The sequence below is a fragment of the Dreissena polymorpha genome, chromosome 3, assembly GCF_020536995.1.
Source record: "Dreissena polymorpha isolate Duluth1 chromosome 3, UMN_Dpol_1.0, whole genome shotgun sequence".
NCBI classification, from domain to species: Eukaryota; Metazoa; Mollusca; class Bivalvia; order Myida; family Dreissenidae; genus Dreissena; species Dreissena polymorpha.
Genome location: NC_068357.1, coordinates 142575811 through 142601919, shown reverse-complemented (window position 1 = coordinate 142601919; position 26109 = coordinate 142575811). Strand labels below are relative to the sequence as shown.

The 26109-nt window shown below is 36.1% G+C and overlaps 3 protein-coding genes across 4 annotated transcripts in view; 1 reads left to right on the top strand and 2 right to left on the bottom strand.

Annotated features, from left to right (window-relative positions):
• Window positions 1-26109, top strand: part of LOC127871754 (uncharacterized) — a 343111-nt gene that overhangs the window by 103358 nt on the left and 213644 nt on the right. The gene's annotated exons all lie outside the window — the stretch shown is intronic.
• Window positions 8945-13904, bottom strand: LOC127871765 (protein dpy-30 homolog). Its single transcript, XM_052414936.1, has 4 exons — window positions 13814-13904; window positions 10600-10673; window positions 10092-10237; window positions 8945-9592 (listed from the first exon to the last, which is right to left on the bottom strand). The coding sequence occupies exons 1-4, from the start codon at window positions 13821-13823 to the stop codon at window positions 9529-9531; spliced, it is 294 nt and encodes a 97-aa protein (XP_052270896.1). The 5' UTR covers window positions 13824-13904; the 3' UTR covers window positions 8945-9528.
• Window positions 20857-26109, bottom strand: part of LOC127871750 (tRNA (adenine(58)-N(1))-methyltransferase non-catalytic subunit TRM6-like) — a 188969-nt gene continuing 183716 nt past the window's right edge. For both annotated transcript variants that reach the window (XM_052414914.1, XM_052414915.1), the window contains 5 exons: window positions 24561-24606; window positions 23852-24316; window positions 22613-22715; window positions 22175-22261; window positions 20857-21021 (listed from right to left, as the gene is read on the bottom strand). In XM_052414914.1, coding sequence (XP_052270874.1) covers window positions 20932-21021; window positions 22175-22261; window positions 22613-22715; window positions 23852-24316; window positions 24561-24606 — 791 coding nt within the window. In that variant the 3' untranslated portion in view covers window positions 20857-20931. The remainder of the gene's footprint in view (window positions 21022-22174; window positions 22262-22612; window positions 22716-23851; window positions 24317-24560; window positions 24607-26109) is intronic.

Sequence of the window (26109 nt, the reverse complement as noted above, 5' to 3'; positions counted from 1 at the left end):
TAATACTGTTTAACTCACATAATTAGATAGAATTTCATTTTTTTAGCAGGATTGTAGTATATTTACCCGACATATGAAACATAAAAATCTTACTTTTTACAAAATATTTTTTAAATCAGAAAATATGTCTTACCAAAGCAGAATTATACTTTTATTGAATTTAATTTATTATTGTCCAAATTACAACACACAAAGTAAATAACAGCTTATCTTAAGAGGATTTTGTCAATTGTTTAGTCTTATCTCAACAGAAGGGACTGTTAAATAATAAATAGAAATTTAAACATTACTTAAAAGTTTAACAGATGTAAATGACTTTTTTTATTCATGTTACATGTAAGTTTTGACAAAAATAGCTCAAACTTACATCTTTAATAATATTACAATCTGACATATAAACAAAGTAAGTATTAAACCTTTAATGCCATACCATCTCAATTTAAAACAATAACACACCTGCAAATTTAGCCAGTATTAATTTAACTTCCAAAACAAAACATTTGCTGTCAATGTTAAAGGGACTTGTTCACACTCTATCAAAATGAGAATGTTTCAACTTTTTGTCACATATTTAAGAAATAAATGAACAATATACATCAGTGTGCGAAATAACACTAATGCCGCAGACTTTTACTGAAAATACACTTTCGTTTACTAAAAATCATCGTTAGAAATTGATAAAATTATAAAGCGTCTCATACGCGAAACAATTTTAAATTTTTGATTTCTTGTGTCATCGTTATATTTTGTAACAACACGCGGATGGTTTTACAAAGTATAAAATAAATGTCAACCCATGTGAAGACGGTTTGTCAGGTCTGCACATAATGTAGTTGTAAAGACTCAATGACGACCAGAACATGAACTCTGAATTACACAAACCCACATGTGAAGACGGATTGCTGAGCGGTTTCGGCGCTTGGCTTTTACTACATGGGTCAGTGGTTCGAGCCCCGGTGTGGTAAACTTTTTTTTCTGTTTGTTTTCTTTTTCTACTTTTATTCTTGTTTTATTATTTGGAGCTATAATTTGTTACATTACAAAGATTGCTTACATAAAGTATAAATAGTACACCTGAGCGTACTATATCAGTACGGACAGCCAAGTGGTTGGTGCTAGACTTTTACTCCAGGTGTCAGTGGTTCAAGCCCTGGTGTGGATTACATTTTTTTCTTTCTTTAATTTTATCATTGGTTTATACTGGACTGGAACTATTTAGTTCCGATGTTTACATTTATCAATTAAAAGCATTTCATGACTACCTTCAAAACATGCCAAACTTTGTGAACAAGTCCCTTTAGCAAAGGCGATTTTTACCATGGTGTCATGTAGATTCGTCATCTTACCTGATGCGGAATATCAACTCCTTAATTTAGAAATCCTCCATGTCAATCAATAGCAGTTTGTTCCATTGTTAATCAGCGCAAATCTATCCAACTTTGACAGTAAATTTCAACATCGTATTGTTACTCTACGCTCGTTTAACCCCAATGAGTATTTCAATTTCAACAACAAAGCAATTGTTACACTCAACAAACTTTAAAAACGTTGTTTACATTATAAGCGATAACTTCGCGAGGGGTCAGTGCCTTTTTCGTCTGAACTAGTTACCAAGATCACAAGTTATATATGTTTCAGTTCACCTGAATGAATTTCAACTAATCAAGTGCAGTTATTTAACGTCACACAAAAACACGTTTAGCGTCATAAAACGTCGACCTCATTTGAAAGCATTTCTGCTGACGACTTCACATTTATTTATTTTAAAAGAGAAAAATAAATGTATACATAACAATTAGTTTTATTGCTTTTCTACTAGTTCTCGTAGTGTTTATTATAATCTGACAGATGGCGCCAAATGTTAGTTTTACGTCTTTTAAAACCTTCAATTAAAGAGCGCAGACTGGTTTTACGTTAGTAAGATTCGTAAGAATTCTTAAGTCTGCGAACGCGTTTATGAAACGTTCGTAGGAATTGGCGTAAGAACGTCCGTACGTAAAAATCGCAGAATTCTTACGAAAAACTTAAGAATTGTTTATGAAACGGGGCCAATGTCCTTTGTTGTTTTGTATGATGTATTTTTTCAGGGCTATATCTCAGATATGCTACAAGATTTAAACATGCTCTTCATGAGTGTATAGATATCAATAAGGAGAATAGCAACTCCGCCAAGGACAGTCCCAAGCCCGTGCTAAAAAAAGGAGGAGGGTTCGGCGTGGGGCTAGCAACCCCACCCAGTGAAAAAATGCTTGCTACGGAAACGACAACAAGGGAACAAACGACAAACGGCGCCGGGAGCGAAGCAGACCAGGCAACTGGACTTATGAAGGATGGGGATCAAAGCCGCAAGGACGTCCCTACCCTGATAGCAGAACTCTTGACGCCAAAGCGATGGATCAGAGTTAGATGTTGGAACGTGCGAACACTACCAGACTGGAAAGCTAGCGCAAGTGATGAGTGAGCTGAACAGATACAACCTATCCCTTATGGGAGTAACAGAAGCAAGATGGACTGGCTCTGGCAAGCAGAAGATGAGTTCTGGAGAAGTCATCATCTGGTCAGGAAGAACTGAAAACGACCACAGGGAAGGAGTTGCCGTCATCATCAGCAAGAGCAAGGCCAACACCGTGCTACAGTGGAAACCTGTGAAAGAGGGCTTGCTGTACGTCAGGCTGAACTCCAAGTACGCCAAGCTGTCTGTTGTTGTGGGCTACACACCTATAGACGACGTGGAAGAAGAGGACAAGGATGCATTCTACAACGCTCTTCAAAGTGTTTTAGAGGATATCCCCCAACATGACGTGCTGATGTTGCTCGGCGACTTAAATGCTAAGGTGTGCTGCAACAACAAAGACAGAGAGAGGACCATGGGACGACATGGGGTGGGTGTGATCACCGACAACGGGGAGAGACTAGTCAACTTCTGCCAACAGAATGACTTGGTCATAGGAGCGATCACATCATCTTCAATGGTCGGTGGAGGCACTCTCTGCAGGACGTGCGTGTGATGCGACATGCAGACATCGGCAGCGACCAGTCTTCTGATGGCCAAGGTGACTTGCTGAGCTGAGGAAAGCCAAGACAGGAGACATCCAGAACCAACGCTACGATGTGGTCAAGTTGAAAGACCCAAAGGTAAATGAAGAGTTCAGGCTAACCCTCAGGAATAGATTTATTATTTTGGAAGATGAGGCAGCACTGACCATCGAGGGCTTCAACAGAGAAAGAAAGAGAAGGTGAGGAAGTTCTAGGCTTCAGAAAGAGCAAGAAGACTGAATGGATCTCGGAAGAAACGTGGTCTCATATAGAAGTAAGAAGACAAATCAAAAAGAAACTGCTGGACACCAAATCCCTAAGACTTAAGGAAAGAATTTCCAAGGAATATAGTGAGAAAGACAAGGTGGTGAAGACATCAGCCAGAAGAGACAAGAGGAGGTACATAGAGAGGCTGGCAGAGGAGGCGGGACAGCAGCCGAGCACAATGACATGAAGACAGTGTACCAGAACACTAGGAGGCTGAAGGGGGACTACGGCCAGCAACATGACCTTTCTGTGAGAGCTGTAGACGGAACTTGTGTCACTGTGGGAGAGGAGAAGCTGAAGAGATGGAAGCAACACTTTGAGTCCATCCTAAACCGTCCAGATCCACCAACCCTAGCCGACATTCCTGAAGCTGAAGAGGACCTTGACATCAACCTCGGCAACATCACTGTAACGGAAGTCAATGAAGCCATCCATAAGCTGAAGAATGGGTTGGCGCCTGGTGACGATGGAGTGTGCCCTTAGATGCTTAAAGCAGAAGACACAGTGACGCCACAGCTTCTTTGCCAGATTCTTCAATAGATTTGGGACAGTGAAGAAGCGCCAAGCGAATGGAAGACCGGCACCATCGTCAAAATGCCCAAGAAAGGAGACCTGGAGAACTGTAACAACTGGCGAGGCATCACTTTACTATCTCTCACCAGTAAGATTTTCAGCCGCATCATCCTCCAACGCATCACAACAGCAGTGGACGGTATCCTTTGCCAGGAACAGGCAAGCTTCAGGAAAGGCAAGTCCTGCATCGACCACATCTTCGTCCTGAGGCAGATCCTTGAGCAGTCCCATGAATGGAATGGATCCCTCTACGTGGTTTTTGTGGACTTCGAGAAGGCCTTCGACAGCCTACAACGAGACTCCCTCTGGAAGATTCTGCGACATTATGGCATCACTCAGAAACTTGTCAACGTCATCAGATCCCTGTACGAAAACTTTGAGTGCAGAGTCATCCACAACAACCAGCTCACTGAACCATTCAAGGTGGAAACTAGAGTGAAGCAAGGATGTATCTTCTTGCCGCTCCTCTTTTCAATGGCAATTGACTTGATCATGCGCCGCACCACAGAGGGAAGGAGGCAAGGAATACAGTGGACGCTGACCTAGCTGCTAGATGACCTGGACTACGCCGAAGATATCGGGCTACTTGCTAGCAGGAAGGAGGACATCCAGCAGAAGACACAACAGTTGGCACTGTCAGCAAGCACCATAGGTCTCAGGGTCAACATTGGAAAGACTCAGGTCATGAGGAAGAACACCAGAGTGGGCGACCCAATCACCATCAATGGCAAGCCTCTGCAAGATGTGGACGAGTTCATTTACCTGGGCAGCAAGGTCACCACAGATGGAGACTGTGCAAGGGAGATCAACACGAGAATCAGCAGAGCCAACCAAGCCTTCGCGATGCTGAAGCCCATCTGGAGGACCACAAGTCTTAGCATGCACACCAAGCTCCGCATCTTCAAGAGCAACGTGCTGAGCGTCCTTCTGTATGGGTCTGAGTGCTGGAAGACCACTGCTACCATCGAGCGCAAACTGGAAGTCTTCCAGAACAAGTGCCTGCGCCGGATCATGAAAGTCTTCTGGCCAAACATGATCACGAACATGGAACTGCGTGAGAGAGCTGGCGCAAACAGCATCGCTGAGACCATCGCTTTGAGGAGATGGAGATGGCTAGGCCACGTCTGCAGAATGCCACCCGACTCGCTACCCAGGGTGGCACTGAGATGGACTCCACAGGGGAAAAGAAACCGTGGACGACTGAAAGAGACGTGGCGCTGAACCGTGGAGCGAGAACTCAAGAACAGAGGCCTCACTTGGCAGACAGCACCCACAACAGCAGCTGACAGACCAAAGTGGCGCTCCCTTGCCGTCCCCTTGCTGTCGCCTCAAGCACCAGATGGCGCAGAGGATTGATGATGATGATGATAAGAATAGCAATGTGTAAAAACAATTACCCTACACTTATTTATTTTGTTAGGATTATGCCGTATAACAAAGGATTTGCTTCAATCCGTAAACAATTTATTTGACGGAGAATATCAATTCAATGAATTTGCTTGTTAAACGTTGATGTCATGTAATTTTAAATTCCTTTGAATAGTTCAGTAGTCTTATTATAAAACAATGTCCTAGTTTGACAATTAAAGTATGCATCTTGTCATTGGCCTCATTGATTGACTTGAACCTTGAAGATGTCCAAATGATTCTTGCATGTAACACGCCATCTCATTCAGGTGAACAGATGTGCCACATAATATTAAAATCATTTAATCATGGTCAATTTAAAGAGCTGACCAGTCTTTATTTTGATGATAGCCACGATTTAATGACAGCAAATACTTCTTATATAGGTGAACCATTATTTGTACATCTTGCAATGTGTGTTTAAGTTTGAGAGCTGTCAATCCCTTTTTTGACAATACAGTGCTGTATGTTGATCTTCGACATCTGGGCTCGAAGTCATTTTTCTTGCATGAGACACTCTGTTTCAGAGAGGTTATTATATGTGACAGGTATTATTAAGGCTGAAACAAGAGCAGTCAATAAACTGCAGTGTTTTGACCTAAAAACTTTAACTTATTGGTTGGGGACATGGTTCTTTCATGCAGTGCACTGTCATATTAGGAGAACGTTTGTGAAAAGTTATTTAACAAGAGGACCAAGATGGCCCTAGTTTGCTCACCTGAGAGGAGTCGGTTCATTCAATCTTTACCAAATGTCAAACTTGACCCAGATATTTCCAGACAAACAACCCGGTCAAGTTTCATCATTATTTCATCTGCGAGTCATGATCAATGTACCTATGAAGTTTCATGATCCTAGGCGTAAGCATTCTTGAGTTATCATACGGAAACCATTTTTCTAAGTTGAGTCACCGTGACCTTGACAGCCATTGTGCGAATACGGTTTTTGGCACTGTGACCTGACCTTTGACCTAGTGACCTGATAATCAATAGGGGTCATCTGCGAGTCATGATCAATATACCTATGAAGTTTCATGAACCTAGGCATAAGCGTTCTTGAGTTATCCTCCAGAAACCATTATACTAGTTCAGGTCACCGTGACCTTGACCTTTGACCTAGTGATCTGAAAATCAATAGGGGTCATCTGCGAGTCATGATCAATGTACCTATGAAGTTTCATGATCCTTGGCATAAGCGCTCTTTAGTTATCATCCAGAAACCATCTGGTGGATGGATGGACCGACATGAGCAAAACAATATACCTCCTCTTCTTCGAAAGGGGGGCATAATGAGAAAACTGCCCCTCCCCACAGCCATGTTATTCAACTGACCGGAACCATTTTTGAACTCAACTCTCGTATCAAGGAAACAGATGTTCTGAGCAAATTTCATGAAAATTGGGCCAAAAATGTGACTTCTACTGTGTTCACATGTTTTCACTATATACATATAGAGAAAAATGCCCCGCCCACTGGCGGCCATGTTTTTTCACCGATCCCGACCATTTTCAAACTCGTCCGAGATATCAATAAAACCAATGTTTTGACCAACTTTCAAGATGACTGGGCAAAAATTGTGACTTCTAGGGTGTTTACAAGGTTTCTCTATAGCCAAATATGGAAAACTGCCACTATATACATATAGAGAAAAATGCCCCGCCCACTGGCGGCCATGTTTTTTCACCGATCTCGACCATTTTCGAACTCGTCCGAGACATCAATTGAACCAATGTTTTGACCAACTTTCATGATGATTGGGCAAAATTGTGACTTCTAGAGTGTTTACAAGGTTTCTCTATAGCCAAATAAGGAAAACTGCCCCGCTCACTGGCGGCCATGTTTTTTTCAACGGATCAGAACCACTTTTGAACTCAACCAAGATATCAATAAGACAAACATTCTGACAAAGTTACATGAAGATTGGGCATAAAATGTGACTTCTACAGTGTTTACAAGGTTTTTCTTTTTTTTGACCTAGTGACCTAGTTTTTGACCCGGCACAACCCAGTTTCGAACTCGGCCGAGATTTCATTGGGACAAAGCTTCTGACCAAGTTTCATGAAGATAAGACAAGAAATGTGGCCTATAGAGTGTTTACGAGCAAATGTTAACGGACGGACAAACAATGGACAAAGACCGGTCACAAAAGCTCACCTGAGCAATCAGGTGAGCTAAAAATGCTTTATTGCAAGTTTCAGTAAAAGATTGGACAAGTTCTTTTTTACAAAATCTGTTATTGTTCCCTACCGATGAAACCAGAGGGGACTTATGGTTTGCACTCCATCTGTCTGTCAGTCAGTCAGTCACACTTTTCTGGATCCTGCGATAACTTAAAAAGTTCTTCACATTTTTTCATGAAACTTGAAACATGGATAGATGGCAATATGGAGATTATGCACGTCATTTCTTTTGTTCCTACGTCAAGAATTCTGGTTGCTATGGCAACAAATATATAACAAAATTAAAAAAAAATACTGACAATGGTGGAGTTTCACCAGTAGGGGACCATATTGCTTGGCAATCTCTTGTTTAATTTTAAGTTTGAAATAAAGGTAGCAACATGGTTCTTGCCTACAAAACAATGTCATATATTTTGATATATAGACAAACATTTGTGCCAACTCACATTAAAAGCCTTCAATGCTAGGGAAACTTTAAACTAGCCAACTTTCTGGACATGGTAATTCCAAAATAAGGTAAAACTTTTGATGATAACAGAGGTATGAAATAAACTAATTGAGTTTATTCTGTATATTAACCAGAAAGACTGACATGCAAAGTTATGACTATTATATTTCCGATGGAAAAACTCTTCCAAGTTGTGTTGTTCTGTGTAAAAGTAGTGAGTTGTATAAAAGGAACTTGCTCAGAGATGTCTTCAAATTACAGTATTTGGAATACAAGAGGGTCATGATGGTCATTCAACATTTACCCGAGTTTAAGATACACCAATTGTTAAGACTTTAAAAGGTGACTTAGTTTTTGACTCCACTTGACCCAGATTCAAATGTGAACTTGAAAAAGTCAAGATGAACATTCTGGCTGCTATATCTCAAGTCAATAATGTAGCTTCTAGATTTATCTATGTTTTTCTAAGATCTGACCAAGTGAACTAGTTTTTGGATGGATGTAAACCTGATTTTGATTTGGCTTAGATATTTTCAAGGTAATGTTTTGACCAAGTTTCATCAAGATTGGAATAGAAATGTTGACTCTAGAGTGTAACAAACTTAAAGTTGACACCCTCATGGAATACAAAGTCGCAGATGCCTTGACAAAATTATACATTGTATGTACACACATTCACAAGCCATGATTATGTCATTTATTATGACAGATTTGATTCCTGGAAGAAAAAAGTGTCAATGGAAATGCAATTATTAATTATTTACGCACATCATCAGTCATTTGAAAATCAACATCAATAACAGCCAATAAATTCATGATGGCTGATTGGTTAGGGTTTCCAAATAAGCAGATTTATAGCTGTGGGGGTACAATATTTTTATTTGATTTTCTTAATTGATAATATAATATTGTTGAAAGATTCTTTAATTTTGTGCACAGTGCATTTAATACATAATACAAATGTCAGGCATGTCAAAAAATGAAAATAGCCTTAAAATAAAACTAACTTAAAATAATGCATAGAACAAATGCAATAACTTGAGAAAATTTATTAAAATAGTGTACAGAACATTATGATTATGTGAGATTGATTGACAAATAAATCATACAAGATCTATATTTCATTTTTTTTTATATGAAAATGGAGAGGTACTTATTTTAACTCCTCATAATATAACCTCTTTCAAGTAAGATAAAGTTATATTGGTTCTAAGCAAGATGGAAAACGAATAATTTTTATAAATCAACACATCAATCGCAACATTTAGTTCATTTAATTTATATCTTCTTCAGTAAGAAATTGATTCAATATTAGAAGGTTCATTTAAATAAACATGGACCATAAATTATTTTCTCGTAAAAAGTCAATGTGTTATAGTGTCAACAATAATTTTGTACATGATCACAAAAAAAGAAATTTGAAAATGGGACGATTTCATACCCCTCCCACAATGAGCAGTAACATTTCATTCACTCATCTAGTCTAGTTGTGATTCCCTGAATGTAACATTTATACAAGTGTAATGACCACACTGAGGCGTGCAATACATTTCATATATACACACAACATCAACAGGCTGGAACGTCAATAGAAATATCACGGGTTTGCATAGTCATGCTATTCAAATGAGCTTTTATTCTTCAGTAGATAGGCGGCTAGGAATTCGATTGCATTTGGTGGCCTGAAAAAAACAGCATTCATATTGATTACTGTTTTTGTTAATTTAATGTAAAAAGCATACAGCAAAGTGAGAAAGTAAATCATACCATACTATCTTAATTTATATAGAATAGAGTAAACTATTTTACATTATATAATATGAAGGCATATATATATACATATATATAATATACATATGTACTAACTCTGTAATTATTATTATCTATTTTAATTATTAGTCAACAATTAATTTCAACATTCCAATGCAACACTGTCCACTGATTCATATTAAGCATACAAATTACTATCAAAATTGTGGTACACATTTTTAAGAAAGGTTTTCTGTATCTTTTAAACAGTTGTGCTTTCATACATGATTTGGCATTCAAAACAATGAAAAAATGAAATAAACATTTTAAAAACAGAAACAAAATGTGTTAGTCTACCAACTGACTGAAAATAGTTAATACATTTTATCTCATTGTGAAATGTATAGTAACAAAAGTGTAGTAGGTACTGACCGCTCTTTTGCCAGTACTGACATTCCCTGTAGCAGGATAGGCACGACAGTCTGGTCCAGATAGGCCCGGGTTGGCAGGGACTGCAGGTCCACCTTGGGACGTTTGGCCGGCAATCCCTCCATCTCCTTCTCGGCTGTGATTATTTTCTGTAGAATATTTATAATATTAACACATTTTAGACATAATGGTTAATAGTTAGAATATTTTTCTAAAATCATTCTTAAATTGCTTAATACTGTGTTGGTTATTATTACTAATACTAAAGGTTTCTACTCCTAAGCTTTAATAGCAATTCAGGCTCTTAGACATGTATAGAATTAGTGCTGTCCTTAGGTCACAAAAGCTATTTGGCGGGGGATTTCAATTCAACGAATTTTCATACAAATACTTATTTCATTTAAGTAAATGTATTGAACATGTGTTCCCTTTTTACACTTTCACGCACCATGCAAGCTGTAAATATGAGATATACAAACATGACGAAAGGAAATTTTTCAGAAATTTCAACCTGGACATTTTCTGGAATTTCTGGTTGATGGTTGTCATCTCCAGCTGTATCAGCATTTAATGATTTGTCCAGATCTGAAAAAAAAGAGTACAAATTGATAAAAAGAATTTTCCTACGGTCTTTAAGCACATACATGTACTTGCCCCTGTGCCTGATTTTCCAATTCAGGGTAGCCCTTTTGCCAATGTTTTCATATTCTGTGAACTATTACTATTTTTGACGCAAAAATAGTTTATACCAAAGCTGTGTTCTAAGAGGTTGGGCCTTTCTGTTTTTGATTGCGAAACAAAAGTGAAAACATTCCATAGAATAGTTAGAAAGCTGATTATCGCAACATATTGAAACTGGGGGTATTTATTTAAGTAAGTGGTAACTTTCGTTTATTTCTGAATTGTATATTAGTAGATGTGTCATTATAGTGAAAAATGTTCAAACCGCATTATGCATGTTTGCAATGTATGTTCGTGGTAAATGGTTTTGCAAGTTTGTTGTTTGATGACCATTTTACAGTAAACTTTTGGGACCAGGCCTCGATTTATTCCTTTAGTACAAAGTCTTTCGGGTTTTAAATACTTGGATTTTCTCCTTAATTAAGGAGATGAAGTCCATTGCCCATCTCGGTGTGCCATATTTTCTTTTGCTGTTTGCACAGATATATTTGCATTGATATCATTAAAGTTTCATGTTTTTCTTGTAATTAATTATGGTATAAGTGTGTAGTTTGACTAATCCTTTAATTGGTTTCAACACTTATTGCTTTGCATCAAAAGTTACAAGACTGCGATCACATTTCACTTATTTACAGTCAATCTATGATTCTAGTGTTCTGTTATGAAAGTAGTCAGGGCTATAGATACAGGGGTCTCGCAAGTGGGCGATTTTCTCCCCCAGGGAATATTAACTTCCCTAATTAATTTCATGAAGGCGACATAAATTCTCCCCCTTTTAATGATTTGTTTGTGCCACACATTGACCGATTAAAATCAATTTGATGTGGAGAATTGGACACAGGAGAATTCTCAGCCATAAGTTGCCCCATTTACAGGTCATGCAAAGTTGAACATTCCAATCAACAGTCGGGAGCTATTAGTTCTTTAAATTGTTCATAGGTGATGCATTGATTAATTGCCTTGTGCTGGCTACCAATAACTATACTATAGCAAAGTTAAATGGCCCATTAAAACAATACAAAGGAATGATGAAATGGAAAGAGGTAACCTAGCACTGGCAATAAATATGGGGCTCATTTACAGGTCAGATTTGGAATCCTGCTGTAAAATTAGATTTTAAATGACTTTAATGTAAAAAAAATTTGTAACACAATATAAATTCAATTGAATGTTGAATTGCTTAAAATTTACAAGGAAGTAAAAAGATTATGAACATTACTGGTTTTGTTTAAGTTTTATTTGATAAACCTGTAAAGGAAAAAATAATTAAAAGAACCAGCATAATTTACAATCAATGGCAAATAAGAAAAATGTAGGTTTTATACATTAACATCTCTTATTTTAAATGAAATGCAGCCTTTTGAAATCCAGCATCCATTTCAGCCTCTATTATTAAAATTAATTCAGCAGTAGTGAGGCTTATCAGCTATTACATAAATAGCATGTTAAGTGTTATAAAACTTAAATATATTATTTAAACTCAGTTAAATACATCAATAACAAAACATGAACACTTAAGTGTGTGTGCTTGTATTTGTAAATGTTGTCCCCTAAAGTGTAAAATGAGAGTTGTTTCTGATTAATGATAATTGGCATGGTGTTATGAAGGGTATAAGACAAGTAAAGAGTTGATTGAAAGCTGAATGGAAACCACTTCTCCTTTAAGTTGCCGCAAAATACATGTAAAATTAAGATCTATGACGTAACTGTTCAGAAGTGACATCTCCCTAATTTTTTGGCCAAGCTAGACCCCTGGATGCAAATGTTCCATTTTCCCCAAAAAAGTTGCCACTTCTCCCTATTTTGGCCTTTGGGAGAAGTTACATCTCCCTAAATTTTAAAGCTAGACCCCTGAGATAACAAGCGTATTTGTTATTACGCAATTTAAATAACCAAAAACGTAATTAAATTCAAAATAAAGCGTACAAAAATGCAAAAACAAATTTAATAACGTAATTCCCGTAAAAAAAACTTGTGTCACGAAACGCAACTCTTATGAACACCGGGCGTATTTTTTCGACTGGTTATTTTCCGTACAAAAATGTACCGGATAGTTTATATGCCGTCCTATGAAGAAAAAAGCAGGCAGTTATCAATCTTTGGGGTATTATTGTAATTATTAATAGACGCGTCTGATTTCTACTTTCATTTTCAAGGTATTCAATTCGCTTTGAACAGCCATAACTTCCTCAATTGTGCAGCGATTTTCACGAACTCGGTTTTATTCAAGGCAAGAAATGAATGAACTTTGATCAGAAATTCAGTTATTATTTGTTGTTATGTACAGGTACCTTTTTGAATTCCATTTGTATAAATAATATAGTAACCTTAGTAGATTTTTATTATATTATATATGTCATTCCCTAAATTACCCAATTGAGTTAAAAAAAAACGGGGTTGAAAAATCCAATTAAGCTCAAAAGTAGGGGGTGAATTTTTTTGCTAAAACTCTATTGAGTTTACAAAAAACCCTACTGTTGTCAAAACAGGGGGTGAATTACCCAATATACCCCAAAAGTTATCTATAGACCTGGTAGGGGATAAAAACTAGAAATTCAATCTTGATAAGAGTTTTTTGAGTATCATTGTTTGTTAGTGTACAGCTGTTTGTGCAAAACTGTCTGGAATTCAAGTGAACTTACCATATCATAAAATAACTTGAATTTATCTTATCGTCCTATGATGACATCATATCCGAATTAATACTATCCGAAAATCACACTAAATAAATTCTTTTAAATGCGACGAATTTGTTTTTTATTGCATGTATTTTTAAATGTGTGTGTGGGAGGGGTGGGTATTTATATATGATATTAATGCCATTTGTGCACAACGTTACAAAATAACAATTTTACTTTGAGTTTTGCAGAAACTGCCGTGTTAACATTGAATTTTAGCTTTAATGATTAGCAGAATATTGTACAGCCAGAAATGGGAATGCTTCAAAATAACGAAATTCGTATTTACTGTTGAAGACTGAATAAGAATAAATGTTTTTATTAATTCAAAAATGTTAATGTTATTGCAAAACAAAACTTCCTCACCGTCCGCCATTTTTGTAGCTATGGGCTGTCGAATGGTTGGTCTGAATATTTATCCTAACATCAAAAGTAATTTTACAAAGTCACACCAGTCTATCTTCAAAAATATTATGCCTTACATAGGACTCGACTAGGTTACAGCAAACTAGCGTGAAAGCCGCCAAGTAGTGATGGCCCATCATAACGGTACAGATCAGTATGGCATGTCAATAAATAAAAAGCCAATGCAATGACCATAAAGCACTTTAAAAATCAACATTTTATCTGAATATGTATTTGATTTAAACCTTTGTGATGCTCTGAAAGTAAACATATATAGTTACCCTGAAAGTCCATGCCTGTGGAGCACTCCATCTGTATTACGTTTCCACTTGTAACTTTTACATGCCTGGAAGGATTGAATATAACATACAAGAAGAAGTGTCGCATACAATTTCCTTACTCCAGGTAACTTTTCATGATGTATGGTCATTACATTTTATTTTCACTCTGTAACTTACATGTTTTAGAGGATTTTAATATAAATCAGTACTATTATTCTCCATGACCAGATGATGCGTTGCTAACAAAGTCCGTGCTCCTCAGTGAAAGGCCAGGGTCACAATTTAAGGTCAAAGGTTAAACAATTCATATCCGCTCGATTACTCTTACCTGCCTTTGATGATTTGAATATAACTTCAGATTTTAAAACCCCACATCAAACGCAATGTGCCACATGTATACAACTTAATGCTCTGCGTTCAAAGATAAAGGTAAATGTTTATGAATGTTCTTTTCCACTCTTTGATTTTTCAATGCCTATAAGGATTTAAATATCACTCCAGGTTATCACAGCATTCCACATGATCAGGCATGTGGACCATAAAACACACCCATGCTCATTGCTGAAAAGTAAAAGTTACAGTTCAAGATAAAAAGTTCATGATTTATTTTGCTAATTTTTTATCATGACAACTGATTATTATGTCCCATGACAAGAAGGTGTGTCGGCGTTCAATTCCTATGCTCCTTGGCTATTGTTACGTTTAATGGCTAAGACTTAATTTATGAGTATAATTCCTATTATGACCATAAGATGCGCAATGCTGGTGCTCGTAGTTGAAAAGTTCAGACAACAATTCAAGGTCAAATGTTTATCATTTCTGCTTATTAACTTAAAAAGTTACAATAAAAATAACCAAACTATAATGTCAAACAAGAAAGAACTGGTATTTGGAAATAATTTTTGTAATGTACTCTGTCAACCCCCATATTTAAACTTTGTCAAAACATTTCGATAAATAGCTAAAGCTTACATCCGTTTTTCTGCCCATGCGCTTTGAAGTGTTGACATGGAAATCAATTGATTGGGGTTTCAATTACTCATTAAGTTAATTATTATATTTTTTGCATCCGTTAGTAGACATATGAAGCTGAAATGTGTTTAGATGCTACTTGTTTACAGCGCTTGAATTTTTAGAATTTCACAAGGCGAGCTATTGAGGTCATCCTGTGTATGGCGTCTTTGGTCATGAGGTTTGTGTTGTGGCTTTTTTTGCTGACTTTGAATCTGGGTCACATGCTTCCGAAAATTAGGTCACGAGGTCAAATCATAAAAACTCGTTACCATTCTAGAGTCCTCATTGTTAACTGACAAGATCTAGGTCATTGGGGGAGGGAGAGCAGCCAACACCCACCCAAATATTCAGTATTATGTGACTGTTTTGTTTTAAACCGTGTAATCTTTACACAAATCTGACATAGTCATTGTAATTGTGTTGGATTTGTGTCATTTTGACACAACTTTGTTTTTAACGGGATTATTGTTCCACCTTGCCCTTTCTAAATCAGGCCAATGGTATTGACCTGGTATTCCTTATTTTAAAACATTTTTTATAAGAGTATGACATTAGTCCACCATTTACATTCTTCAGTGTCTTAATATATTCATATTTTTATAGCAGTTTTTATTTAAAAGAAAGGACGAGGCTGTCCAGTAACCCGGGTATGTTGGCTGCATTGCACCCCCTCCCTTCCCCTCTGACCCCCCTCCCCTTCTCCTTCAAACTCAAAGAGCCATGTCAGACAGGAGTGCAAGGTGCAGGGTCATACACCTTGCAAAACCCATTTTAGCCCTTTTAAGGGTATTGCCAACTCTTTGGTATTATAATTATATTTAAATTTGCTATATATTAAGTGTCATAGTATATAATGAACACTTGTACATTTTAAGTTTGTTTGTTTTCCTTTACTTTGATCTAACATGTTATTTTGCTTATATAGCAAACAAGCAAATTCGTTGAATTGATATCCCCTGCCAATATGCTTCTGGACACAAAAGTGTTATATTTGTTACTAAACAAAGCATTTTTTTAAGATACAAAAGGCCATAACTCTGTTATTAACAGATGGTGTACAATGCCATTTGGCGTGCATCATCTTCTTATATATATATATATATATATATATATATATATATATACTCATTACAAGTTTCAATGAAATCTGCCAAAGCACTTCCAAGATATGGCTCCGGACACACAAAAAAGCATTTTTTCAAGATAAAAAGGGCCATAACTCCGTTATTAACAGATGGTGTACAAAGCCATTTTGCGTGAATCATCCTGTTATCCATATATATACTCATACCAAGTTTCAAAGAAATCCGCCAAAGCACTTCCATGATATGGCTCCGGACGGACGGATGGACGGACAACGCCAAACCAATATTTTTCCGCCTATGGCGAGGGATAAAGAGGTACCTTTGTACTATTTTTACCCTATATATTAAGTATTATAGGTTGGATTACAGCATCTTGTGGGTTATTTCCTGCAACATAGTATGACTTGGTATTTCTTTTACCAATTCCATTTTTACTGGATTACTTCAATATAACATCATATTGTCTTAAACTTTTATCTATTATTCTCCATTTGTAATTTCCATTTACCCTGCACTCCCTCTGGTCCAGGGGACACAACCTTCATCAAAGTCCTCCTCCACAATTTCCTCCCTTATACCCATCCCAGTAGTACTACCCCTGCTGGCTTCCCCCACCCACACCAGCCTACACTTCCAAAACTCTCCTTCTTTAAACCCCCCAGGGTGGCATCATGTATTTTACCTATTAATAAATGCTTGCAGCTTTGTACATAATGTACATACCCCTGGTAATCTACTTTTATATAGAAACATCTTTGTTTTTTATATATTTTTAACTGTAAAATACATTGTTTTACTTTATAATTCTTATGTGGCCCTATAAAGGTAACTGTTTTCACGACAAGTAAGTAATTAACTGTAATATATAAATATTACTATTGACTTTCTTTTAAATATTGTCTTAACACCACTCTGGGGGGACGTTTCTTCTCCATAGCCCAATACTCTTTAAACACCATACAGACAGGGTCTTACGTTGGAGCATAACGGCTATATTCCCTGTCTGCAAGTGTTCAACATTGTGCCACACCTACGAATACATACTAATTTCAATACACAATATAATTTAAATAAATTACAATTACCAAATACAATTGTGTGTTACATTTCTTTAGAATTGCATGTTTACATGCAAATCCTACTTTTCATTTGAGAGCTATTTAATCATGCTCTACCTCACCTATTCATTAATGTTGATAAATCTTAATAGTTCTCTATTGCCTAGATCTCTTTGTATAACATATATAACTTAAATAACAAATTTACACCTATCTTTGGTTTCCTTATGTATGTAAATATATAGTGGCAATGTTAAACCACTTTGTGATCTGAAAAATCCTTAAAATATTAATAATTGTTGCTTATTTCAAACATATTACACATCCGTGTAGTTCTTTTTTTTCCTTGAAAAATTAAATTAAAAGTAATATGTTAATTTTAACATAAAAAATACACATCACAAAGTTAAAAGACTCCAACAACCCCTTGCAGCAAATGCTGAACAATGGGTCTAGTAATTATGATGCCACATACAACAGTATGTGTTTTCACCATCTTTACTTATAAAAATTGGGCTATTCTCTCTCTTTCTCTTTTATTTTAACACACAACAACAATAGCATAATAATAATATTAATAATAATACTTATAATAGTATAGAACATCAACATTGTAGCTTATTACTATAAATCAATTTATGTGCGATTTTAGTAAAATTTAAGTTCTTTTGGATTTAATTATCCTTTTTTCACTAATTTCTTATATTTCCTTTATAAAAATTGATTGTTTACATTCTACAGTGTCAAGGTCGTCCGCTGTGCAAATTTCAGATTCCAAAACAGATTGACCTACATGTATTTCTTATAAAGCAATTTTAACCAATCCGAGCAGTCGTTTTATCGGCCTATGAACCAATAGAAACTCCGCTTTATAATAGCGTTAGGCTCAGTCGCTTTGTTGTTACATTGAGTAATGCATTTATAATGCTTGTAATTAATTTTAAGTAAAGCTATTTTTAACTACTAGATTTTTATTAAAGCACCACACCAACACTGCAAAGTATCCTATTTTATTAATGGTACAGCCCAGTAAAATCGGGCTGACCATATTATGGCTGTTTTCGACCTTTTAATGCAGAGTTTTATGTTAAGCAGTGTGCTCGGGCAATGGTTTTTTAACCCAAGTCCCGAGGGTAACAACATCATTAGTCGCAGAGTCCTCATTTAAGACTCATTCTTGATTAAGGTTGAATAGAATGTTTATCTTTACAATATCAAGGCCGAATTCCGATCGGGGTAACACATGTTCATAAACTAGGTGACCAGGACAAATCTAAGAACAATCTATGATTTTAGAAAATGAGCTACAAGTGTGTAGTTATTTTAAAATTTAGATGAGTTGTGAATTTATGTCCTACACAATCTTAAACAAAAATGCTCACATTTGAGCATTGACCTTCAAGTGCTACCTTGACCTTTAATCTACTGATAAGATTCTCACACTCAACATGCTAGTTCCAATCTCCACATACATACAATAATATAACAAGAGGACCATGATGACCCTGAATCGCTCACCTGACTAACCAAATACAATCCCAACCCAGTTTTTATCAAGATAAACATTCTGACCAAATTTCATAATGATTGGATGAAAACTGTGACCTCTATAGTCTACACAAGGTTTTTCTAATATTTGACATATTGACCTAGTTTTTGACCCCGGGTGACCCAATAACAATCCCAACTCAGATTTCATCAAGACAAACATTCTGACCAAATTTCATGGAGATTGGATGAATACTGTGACCTCTACTAATGGGATTGTTTACCCTCGGGACTTCGGTTATAAACCATTGCCCGAGCACACTGCTTAACATAAAACTCTGCATAAAAAAGCCGAAAACGGCCATAAAATGGACAGCCCGATTTTACTGGGCTGTACCATTGATATAAATAGAAAACTTTGCAGTGTTGGTGCGGTGCCTTAATAAAAATCTATTGGTTTAAAAATATCTAACCTTTATAAGAAGCGTTAAAAAGACGCAGTACTTTACAATGCCCAACGCTGTTAAAAAGCGGCGTTTTTATTGGTTGATGCACTTATAAAACGATGGCGCTGATTGGCCGAAATTTCTTATTAAGGATTGCAAGTAGGTCAATCCGTTTATAAACAGATTTTCCCACGGCTGACGTTGTACTTTAAGAAAAAGTAAACAATAATAGTTTATATGCAAAAAATATAAATGAAAGAAAAAGATGATAAATCCAAAAGAACTTGGACTTGTTTTATAGTTATAAATTACTATGTTTATGTTATGTTACTGTGCTTATTATTAATTATTATCATTAATATGATGTTGTTATTGTATGTTATTGTTTGTTTTGTTTTTTAAGGAGGAGAGAGAGAAAGAATAGCCCAATTTTTTTAAGTAAGGATGGTGAAAACACACATACTGTTGTATGTGGCATCATCATTACCAGACCCACTGTTCAGTATATACTGCAATGGGTTTGTTGGAGTCTTTAGACTTTAGACTTTGTGATCTCTATTGTCTACACAAGGTTTTTATATTATTTGACCTAGTGACCTAGTTTTTGACCCAAGATGACCCAAATACAATCCCAACTCAGATTTCTTCAAGATTAACATTCTGACCAAATTTCATAAAGATTGGATGAAAACTGCGACCTCTATTGTCTATACAAGCTTTTTCTATTATTTCACCTAGTGACCTAGTTTTTGACATTGTAACTAGTTTTTGACCCCAGATTACCCAAATACATGTACAATCCCAACCCAGATTTCATCAAGATAAACATTCTGACCAAATTTCATAAAAATTGGATTGAAACTGTGACCTCTAATGTCTACACAAACTAATTGTTGACAGTTTTTCTATTATTTGACCTAGTGACCTAGTTTTTGACCTCAGATGACCCAAATACAATCCAAACCCAGATTTCATCAATATAAACATTCTGACCAAATTTCATAAAGACTGGATGAAAACTGCGACCTCTATTGTCTACTATTTGACCTAGTTTTTGACATAGTGACCTAGTTTTTGACCCCAGATGACCCAAATACAATCCCAACCCAGATTCCATCAAGATAAACATTCTGACCAAATTTCATAAACATTGGATGAAAACTGTGGCCTCTACTGTCTACACAAACAAATTGTTGATGATTTTTCAATTATTTGACCAAGTAACCTAGTTTTTGACCCCAGATTACCCAAATACAATCCCAACCCAGATTTCATCAAGATAAACATTCTGATCAAATTTCATAAAGGTTGGATGAAAACTGCGACCTCTATTGTCTACAAAAGGTTTTTCTATTATTTGACCTATCATGTGACCTAGTTTTTGACCTAGTGACCTAGTTTTTGACCCCAGATGACCCAAATACAATCCCAACCCAGATTTAATCAAGATGATTAACATTCTGACCAAATTTCATAAAGATTGGATTACAACTGTGACCTCTACTGCCTACACAAACAAATTGTTGACGGACGGACGGACGCACGCACACACAACGGACGCCGGACATCACACAGTCACATAAGCTCACCATGTCACTTTGTGACAGGTGAGCTAAAAGCAATCACCCAAAGTTGCAGATTTCATTTCTTTTATTTATTTCATGGAAAAAATTCATAACCACATAATGAATGAAAGCAGACTGCTTATCACGTCTGCTTAACAATGGTTGTGGCCGAGAGGAGATATCCCCCTGTGCCACTCATCTGTATGACAGGATGTGTGCGGTTTGGCAACACCTGAAATGTAAGGATTGAACATGCACAAGCTTCAGGTATAGATGTATACGCTTTAATTATACTGAAAAGCATTCATAGAGTGCACTGCAGTATTGTTAAAGTTGAAAAGTAATTGTACATGGTTTTTGCAAGACAAAACAGTTTACACATCAGTAAATTGGCAAATTATCGAGCTATTTTTGTTTTCAGCATGCTTTTGCAATGATTGTAATGTTAACAAAATGCTAGTTATTTTTACAGTCATTACAAGCAAAAATACTTCAAATTTTAAAAAAGAGCAGCTCTAACCATATATGCATGTAAATCTATTTTTCTTTGGCATTTTATATATGGTAATGATATTAAAAAGTAGTTTTATCCATTTCATTGGATTATCGAATAAATGTGCACATGAGAAATACTGTTATCTATACGATTCGGTTTATATTCATGTATTGGCCAATACAGCATGGCAATAGACAGGACCTATATTATAGGCTATAGTTTACCTGTTTTTATAGCCCCTACAATAAATGAGCTCAAAACTTATAACGCTCTCCATTTATAACACGGTCAAATGGTTTGGACCCCGTCATCCGCGTTTTATTGAAGTTACAGTGTAGTTAGATCAACACGGGTTAGATAATGTAGTTAGATCGGATATATATGTAATTGATTGATGGACATAAACATGGAAACACAGGCATTGAAGGTAGAAACCAAGTGTAATAAACCCTTACTGATGTACACAAAATATTGTCCGCTTGTGCTATTCTAGGAACATTTTATTCTGCTTTATATACGATAAATGCGACAAAGAATTATTACATTAACCCTTTAAGCGCTGGAACCGGATTTTAAAGGCCTTTGCAAACAGTTTGGATCCAGATGAGACGCCAAATCTGCAGACGCCACAGAACGTGGCGTCTCATCAGGATCCAAACTGTTTGCTATTCTGATAGTATTCTTTGAAAACAATCGAAGAAAATGCTAATTTTAGAAATTCAGCAGACGACATTTGAGCAGAAGACAAATTACCCAGCATGCAAAGTGTTAACACCAATTGCAAGATCCAAAACAATCTTTGAATTTAAACAGCAACCAGAGAGCATGTAACTTAAATAACGACTGGCATCCAACAACAATCTCAAACCAAATAAACTTCTAACCCTACCTGATATTCTCTTAACCAAGTTTCCGTGAGTCTGTAGTTGACCAAACCCTTGTGCTCTCTCAGATGCATGTAACAGTCTTGCAGAGCCTTCATGTATAAATATAAATCAGTTTCCAAAAATGTATACTAAAGTACAAAGTCAGTTTTAGCACGTTTAGACAAGTTTAATAACAAACAATAGCCTTGACAATTGTTAAGTCAATATTTATGCAAGTACATGTATAAATATGGATACCAAAATGTAATACAACATAAAAAGTGTGTTTTGAAACATGAAAATGATAAAGTATTGATACTCTGAAAACACAATACAGCACAAGAGTTGAAACCATTAAGCATTGAACATTTGGCAAAACTACTAACAATTGTTTTCATTTAGACGAAGAACGATTTAGCGACTACATAATAGTAGAATCAGTATGAAAGACCCTATGTTACCTCTTTGAACTGTGAGAAGACCACTATTTGTCTGGAAGGAGCTATAAGATCTACCAAAGCCAAAACTATCGGTGTTGGGTGGAACTTTGTGGCTACCAGCAGGCTAAAAGCACATGAATACACAGAATTATACCATCACATTTCATTCTTTAAAATATATAAATGACATTTTTTTGTACTTTTTATTTTATATTTATGCAGCATAACAAAGAAACAATGTATAAACTTCTCTTCATGACTTTTATTAATTCAAAGAACTACTCATCTACAAGTGAAAATAAAGTAATGGTTCATGCCGGTACAATCAATCAGCAAAATGTAAAGTCTTGCATATTTTGCAGTCTATGTTTGAATAACAACCTTATGATATTAACATCAATAGCATACGCAGCAAAAAGACAAAACACAACTGTAAGGCCCAAAAACAGTTCAGCTAACGACAACTGGTTTCCCAACAATGCCAGTTTCCTACAGATCAGGTTTCATCTTGATACCTCATATTACAGTCAAAATATGCCCTAGACGAAATTTAAGAATGAATATTTACTTGGGCAATCACTGAATTTATGAAAGGAGTAAATGGCTCTTATGCACTTTTCCTCATCAAGACCTACCTACATATCACCTTTAAAGTTGATACCTTTTTTAGATTGCTCTTCACTATATTTAAGTATAAAAACTAATAAAGGGCAATAACTCTTATCATATGGAAACAAGAGTAATGGCTCTTGCAAACTTCACATCCCTTCAATGAGACATACAAACTAACTTAGTTTCAAAGTAATACCTCGTATAGTTTTTACCAAAGTTCTGGACAAAATTTTAGGACAAAATTTAACAAAAAGCAACAACTAATAATATGGCAAAAATAAGGAGCAAGAGTTATGGCTTTTGTGAACACTTCTCTAAATGAGATATACAAATTAAATAAGTTTCAAATTGATTATCAGGTTAAAAAGACCCGTTTATAATTTTAAAAAGGAAGCATATGATTTTGATAAGTTAAATTGGCAAGTTCAGTTTTTCAGTAAGTGAAACTATGTTAAAGTTTATGCTACATGCTTTGGTGGTTGCAATGAAGTTGTAACATGCAAAATTTAACAAAAATGGACAAGAATTTGCCTGAATCGCAGATAAGAGTTATGAAACGCAAAATATTTTACCATAGCACTATAATGACGTTAACAAATTGGTAAGTAGTACAGATTGCATTTTTGACGTAACAATACTACAACCTACCAATCTGCTTTCCTGTCGAGCAAGACCTTTCTTGCTCTCTCTATTTCCCGAGCTCTCTCCTGTTTTGCCTCAGCTCTATCCTTTTTGTTTTTCTTCTCTTTTTTCTTCCATCGTGTAGCTCTGTCTTTTTTCTCTATAGTCTTAATGTCCACATCATCCTTTGATTCTGATTTTACATCCATTTCTTGCTCTTTTGCTTCTTCTTCATTCTCTTTAGTATCCATTTCTAAATCTATGCCAACATCAGTAGCACAACTTTGTTCCACTTGTACATTATCAGTCTTCTCACTATTATGTGATTCTTCATTAACAAGAATATCAGACGACTTTGACGCATCTTTTTCTTCAGTGATGTGCTCACCGTTTTCAACCTTAGTATGTTTCAATGAATTCACCATATCCAATGGAAACTGATATAAGCTATTCATCACTTTTTGTGGAAAGTCCAAGGGTTCAAGAGCTTGTCTGCAAATAGTGAAAATGAGATTCTAATTTTTTGGAGGCCTGTAATTTGAGAATATTTGTGCATCTAAGATATCTGACAGAGAAAATTTTAATTATTTACAAGTATCTGAGTATTAACGGTAATAATATGTTGTTAACAATCTTTCACCACATAGTCACCACACACTGAACATTAAGCCTTAAAAACACCCTATACTGGCAATATCCCACCAATATCAAAGGAGTTGCACAACAATTTGCTTACTTTAATGGTGAGTCTCCGTGAAAAAAGCACACCATTCGTCCATACCCTGAAAACACAGCAAAACTAAAAAATTTACATTATATAAAACACTGCCACGAAACCAGATTTTCAATGTTTAAAATATTAATTAAATTAAGACATTATTTAAAACAAGTGGGCCCAAAGACGCTCACCTAAGATAAGAAGATATTATTGGGACAAATCTTCTGACCCAGTTTCACGAAGATTGGAAAATAAATGTGGCCTCTAGAGTGTTAACAAGGTTTAACTATAGCCATGTAAGGAAAACTGCCCAGCCCCTGGCAGCCATGTTTTTCAACCAACTGGCATCATTTTTTAACTCTTCCAAGATATTATTGGGATGAATCTTCTGACCAAGTTTCCTGACGATCGGAGGGTAAATGTGGCCTCTAGAGTGTTAACAAGATTTTACTATAGCCATATAAGGAAAAATGCCCCGCCCCCTGGTGGCCATGTTTTTCAAGCAAACATAATTATTTTCGAACTCATCCAAGATATCATTGAGACTAATCTTCTGACCAAATTTCAGGAAGATTGGACAATAAATGTGGTCTCTAGAGTGTTAACAAGGTTTTACTAAAGCCATATACGGAACAAGAGCTGTCACCTTAGGTTGACTTATGCATTCCTATAAACGCTTGGTAGAATTTATGAGCTTTTTTCGAAACCTAAACGCGGACCCTAAGTTCAAGGTCAAAGTCACAGGGGTCAAAATTTATGTGCGTATGGAAAGGCCTTGTCCATATACACATGTATACCAAGTATGAAATTGCTATCTGAAGCGACATAGAAGTTAGGAGCATTTTTCAAAATCTAAATGCAAAGTGTGATGGACAGACGGACGGACAGTCCAATCACTATATGCCCTCCTTCGGGGGCATAAAAATGTCCTAAAATATAAAAATAAATCAGAAAGCCACATAAATTAGAGAGCGGACACCATGCTAAATACTTGAAATGCACTTAGTGACCCCGTGACCTTGTCTTTGACCCAGCATGACCCATATTTGAACTTGACCTAGATAATGTATTGATACAACTTCTGACCAAGTTTGGTAAAGATCAGATGAAAACTACTTCAATTAGAGAGCAGACATGATGCTAAATCCTTGAAATGCACTAAGTGACCCGGTGAACTAGTTTTTGACCCGGCATGACTGATATTCGAACTTGACCTAGATATTGCCTTGATACAACTTCTGACCAAGTTTAGTAAAGATCAGATGAAAACTACTTCAATTAGAGAGTGGACACCATGCTAAATCCTTGAAATGCACTAAGTGACCCCGTGACCTAGTTTTTGACACGGCATGACCCATATTCGAACTTGACCTAAATATTGTCTATATACAACTTCTGACGAAGTTTGGTAACGATCGGATGAACACTATTTGAATTAGAGAGTGGACACGAAAAGTGTGACAGACAGACAGACTGACAGACGGAAGGTGCGAAAACTATATACCCCCTTTTCTTCGAAAGGGGGCATAAAAATGCCCCACCCCTGGCGGCCATGTTTTTAAAGCAA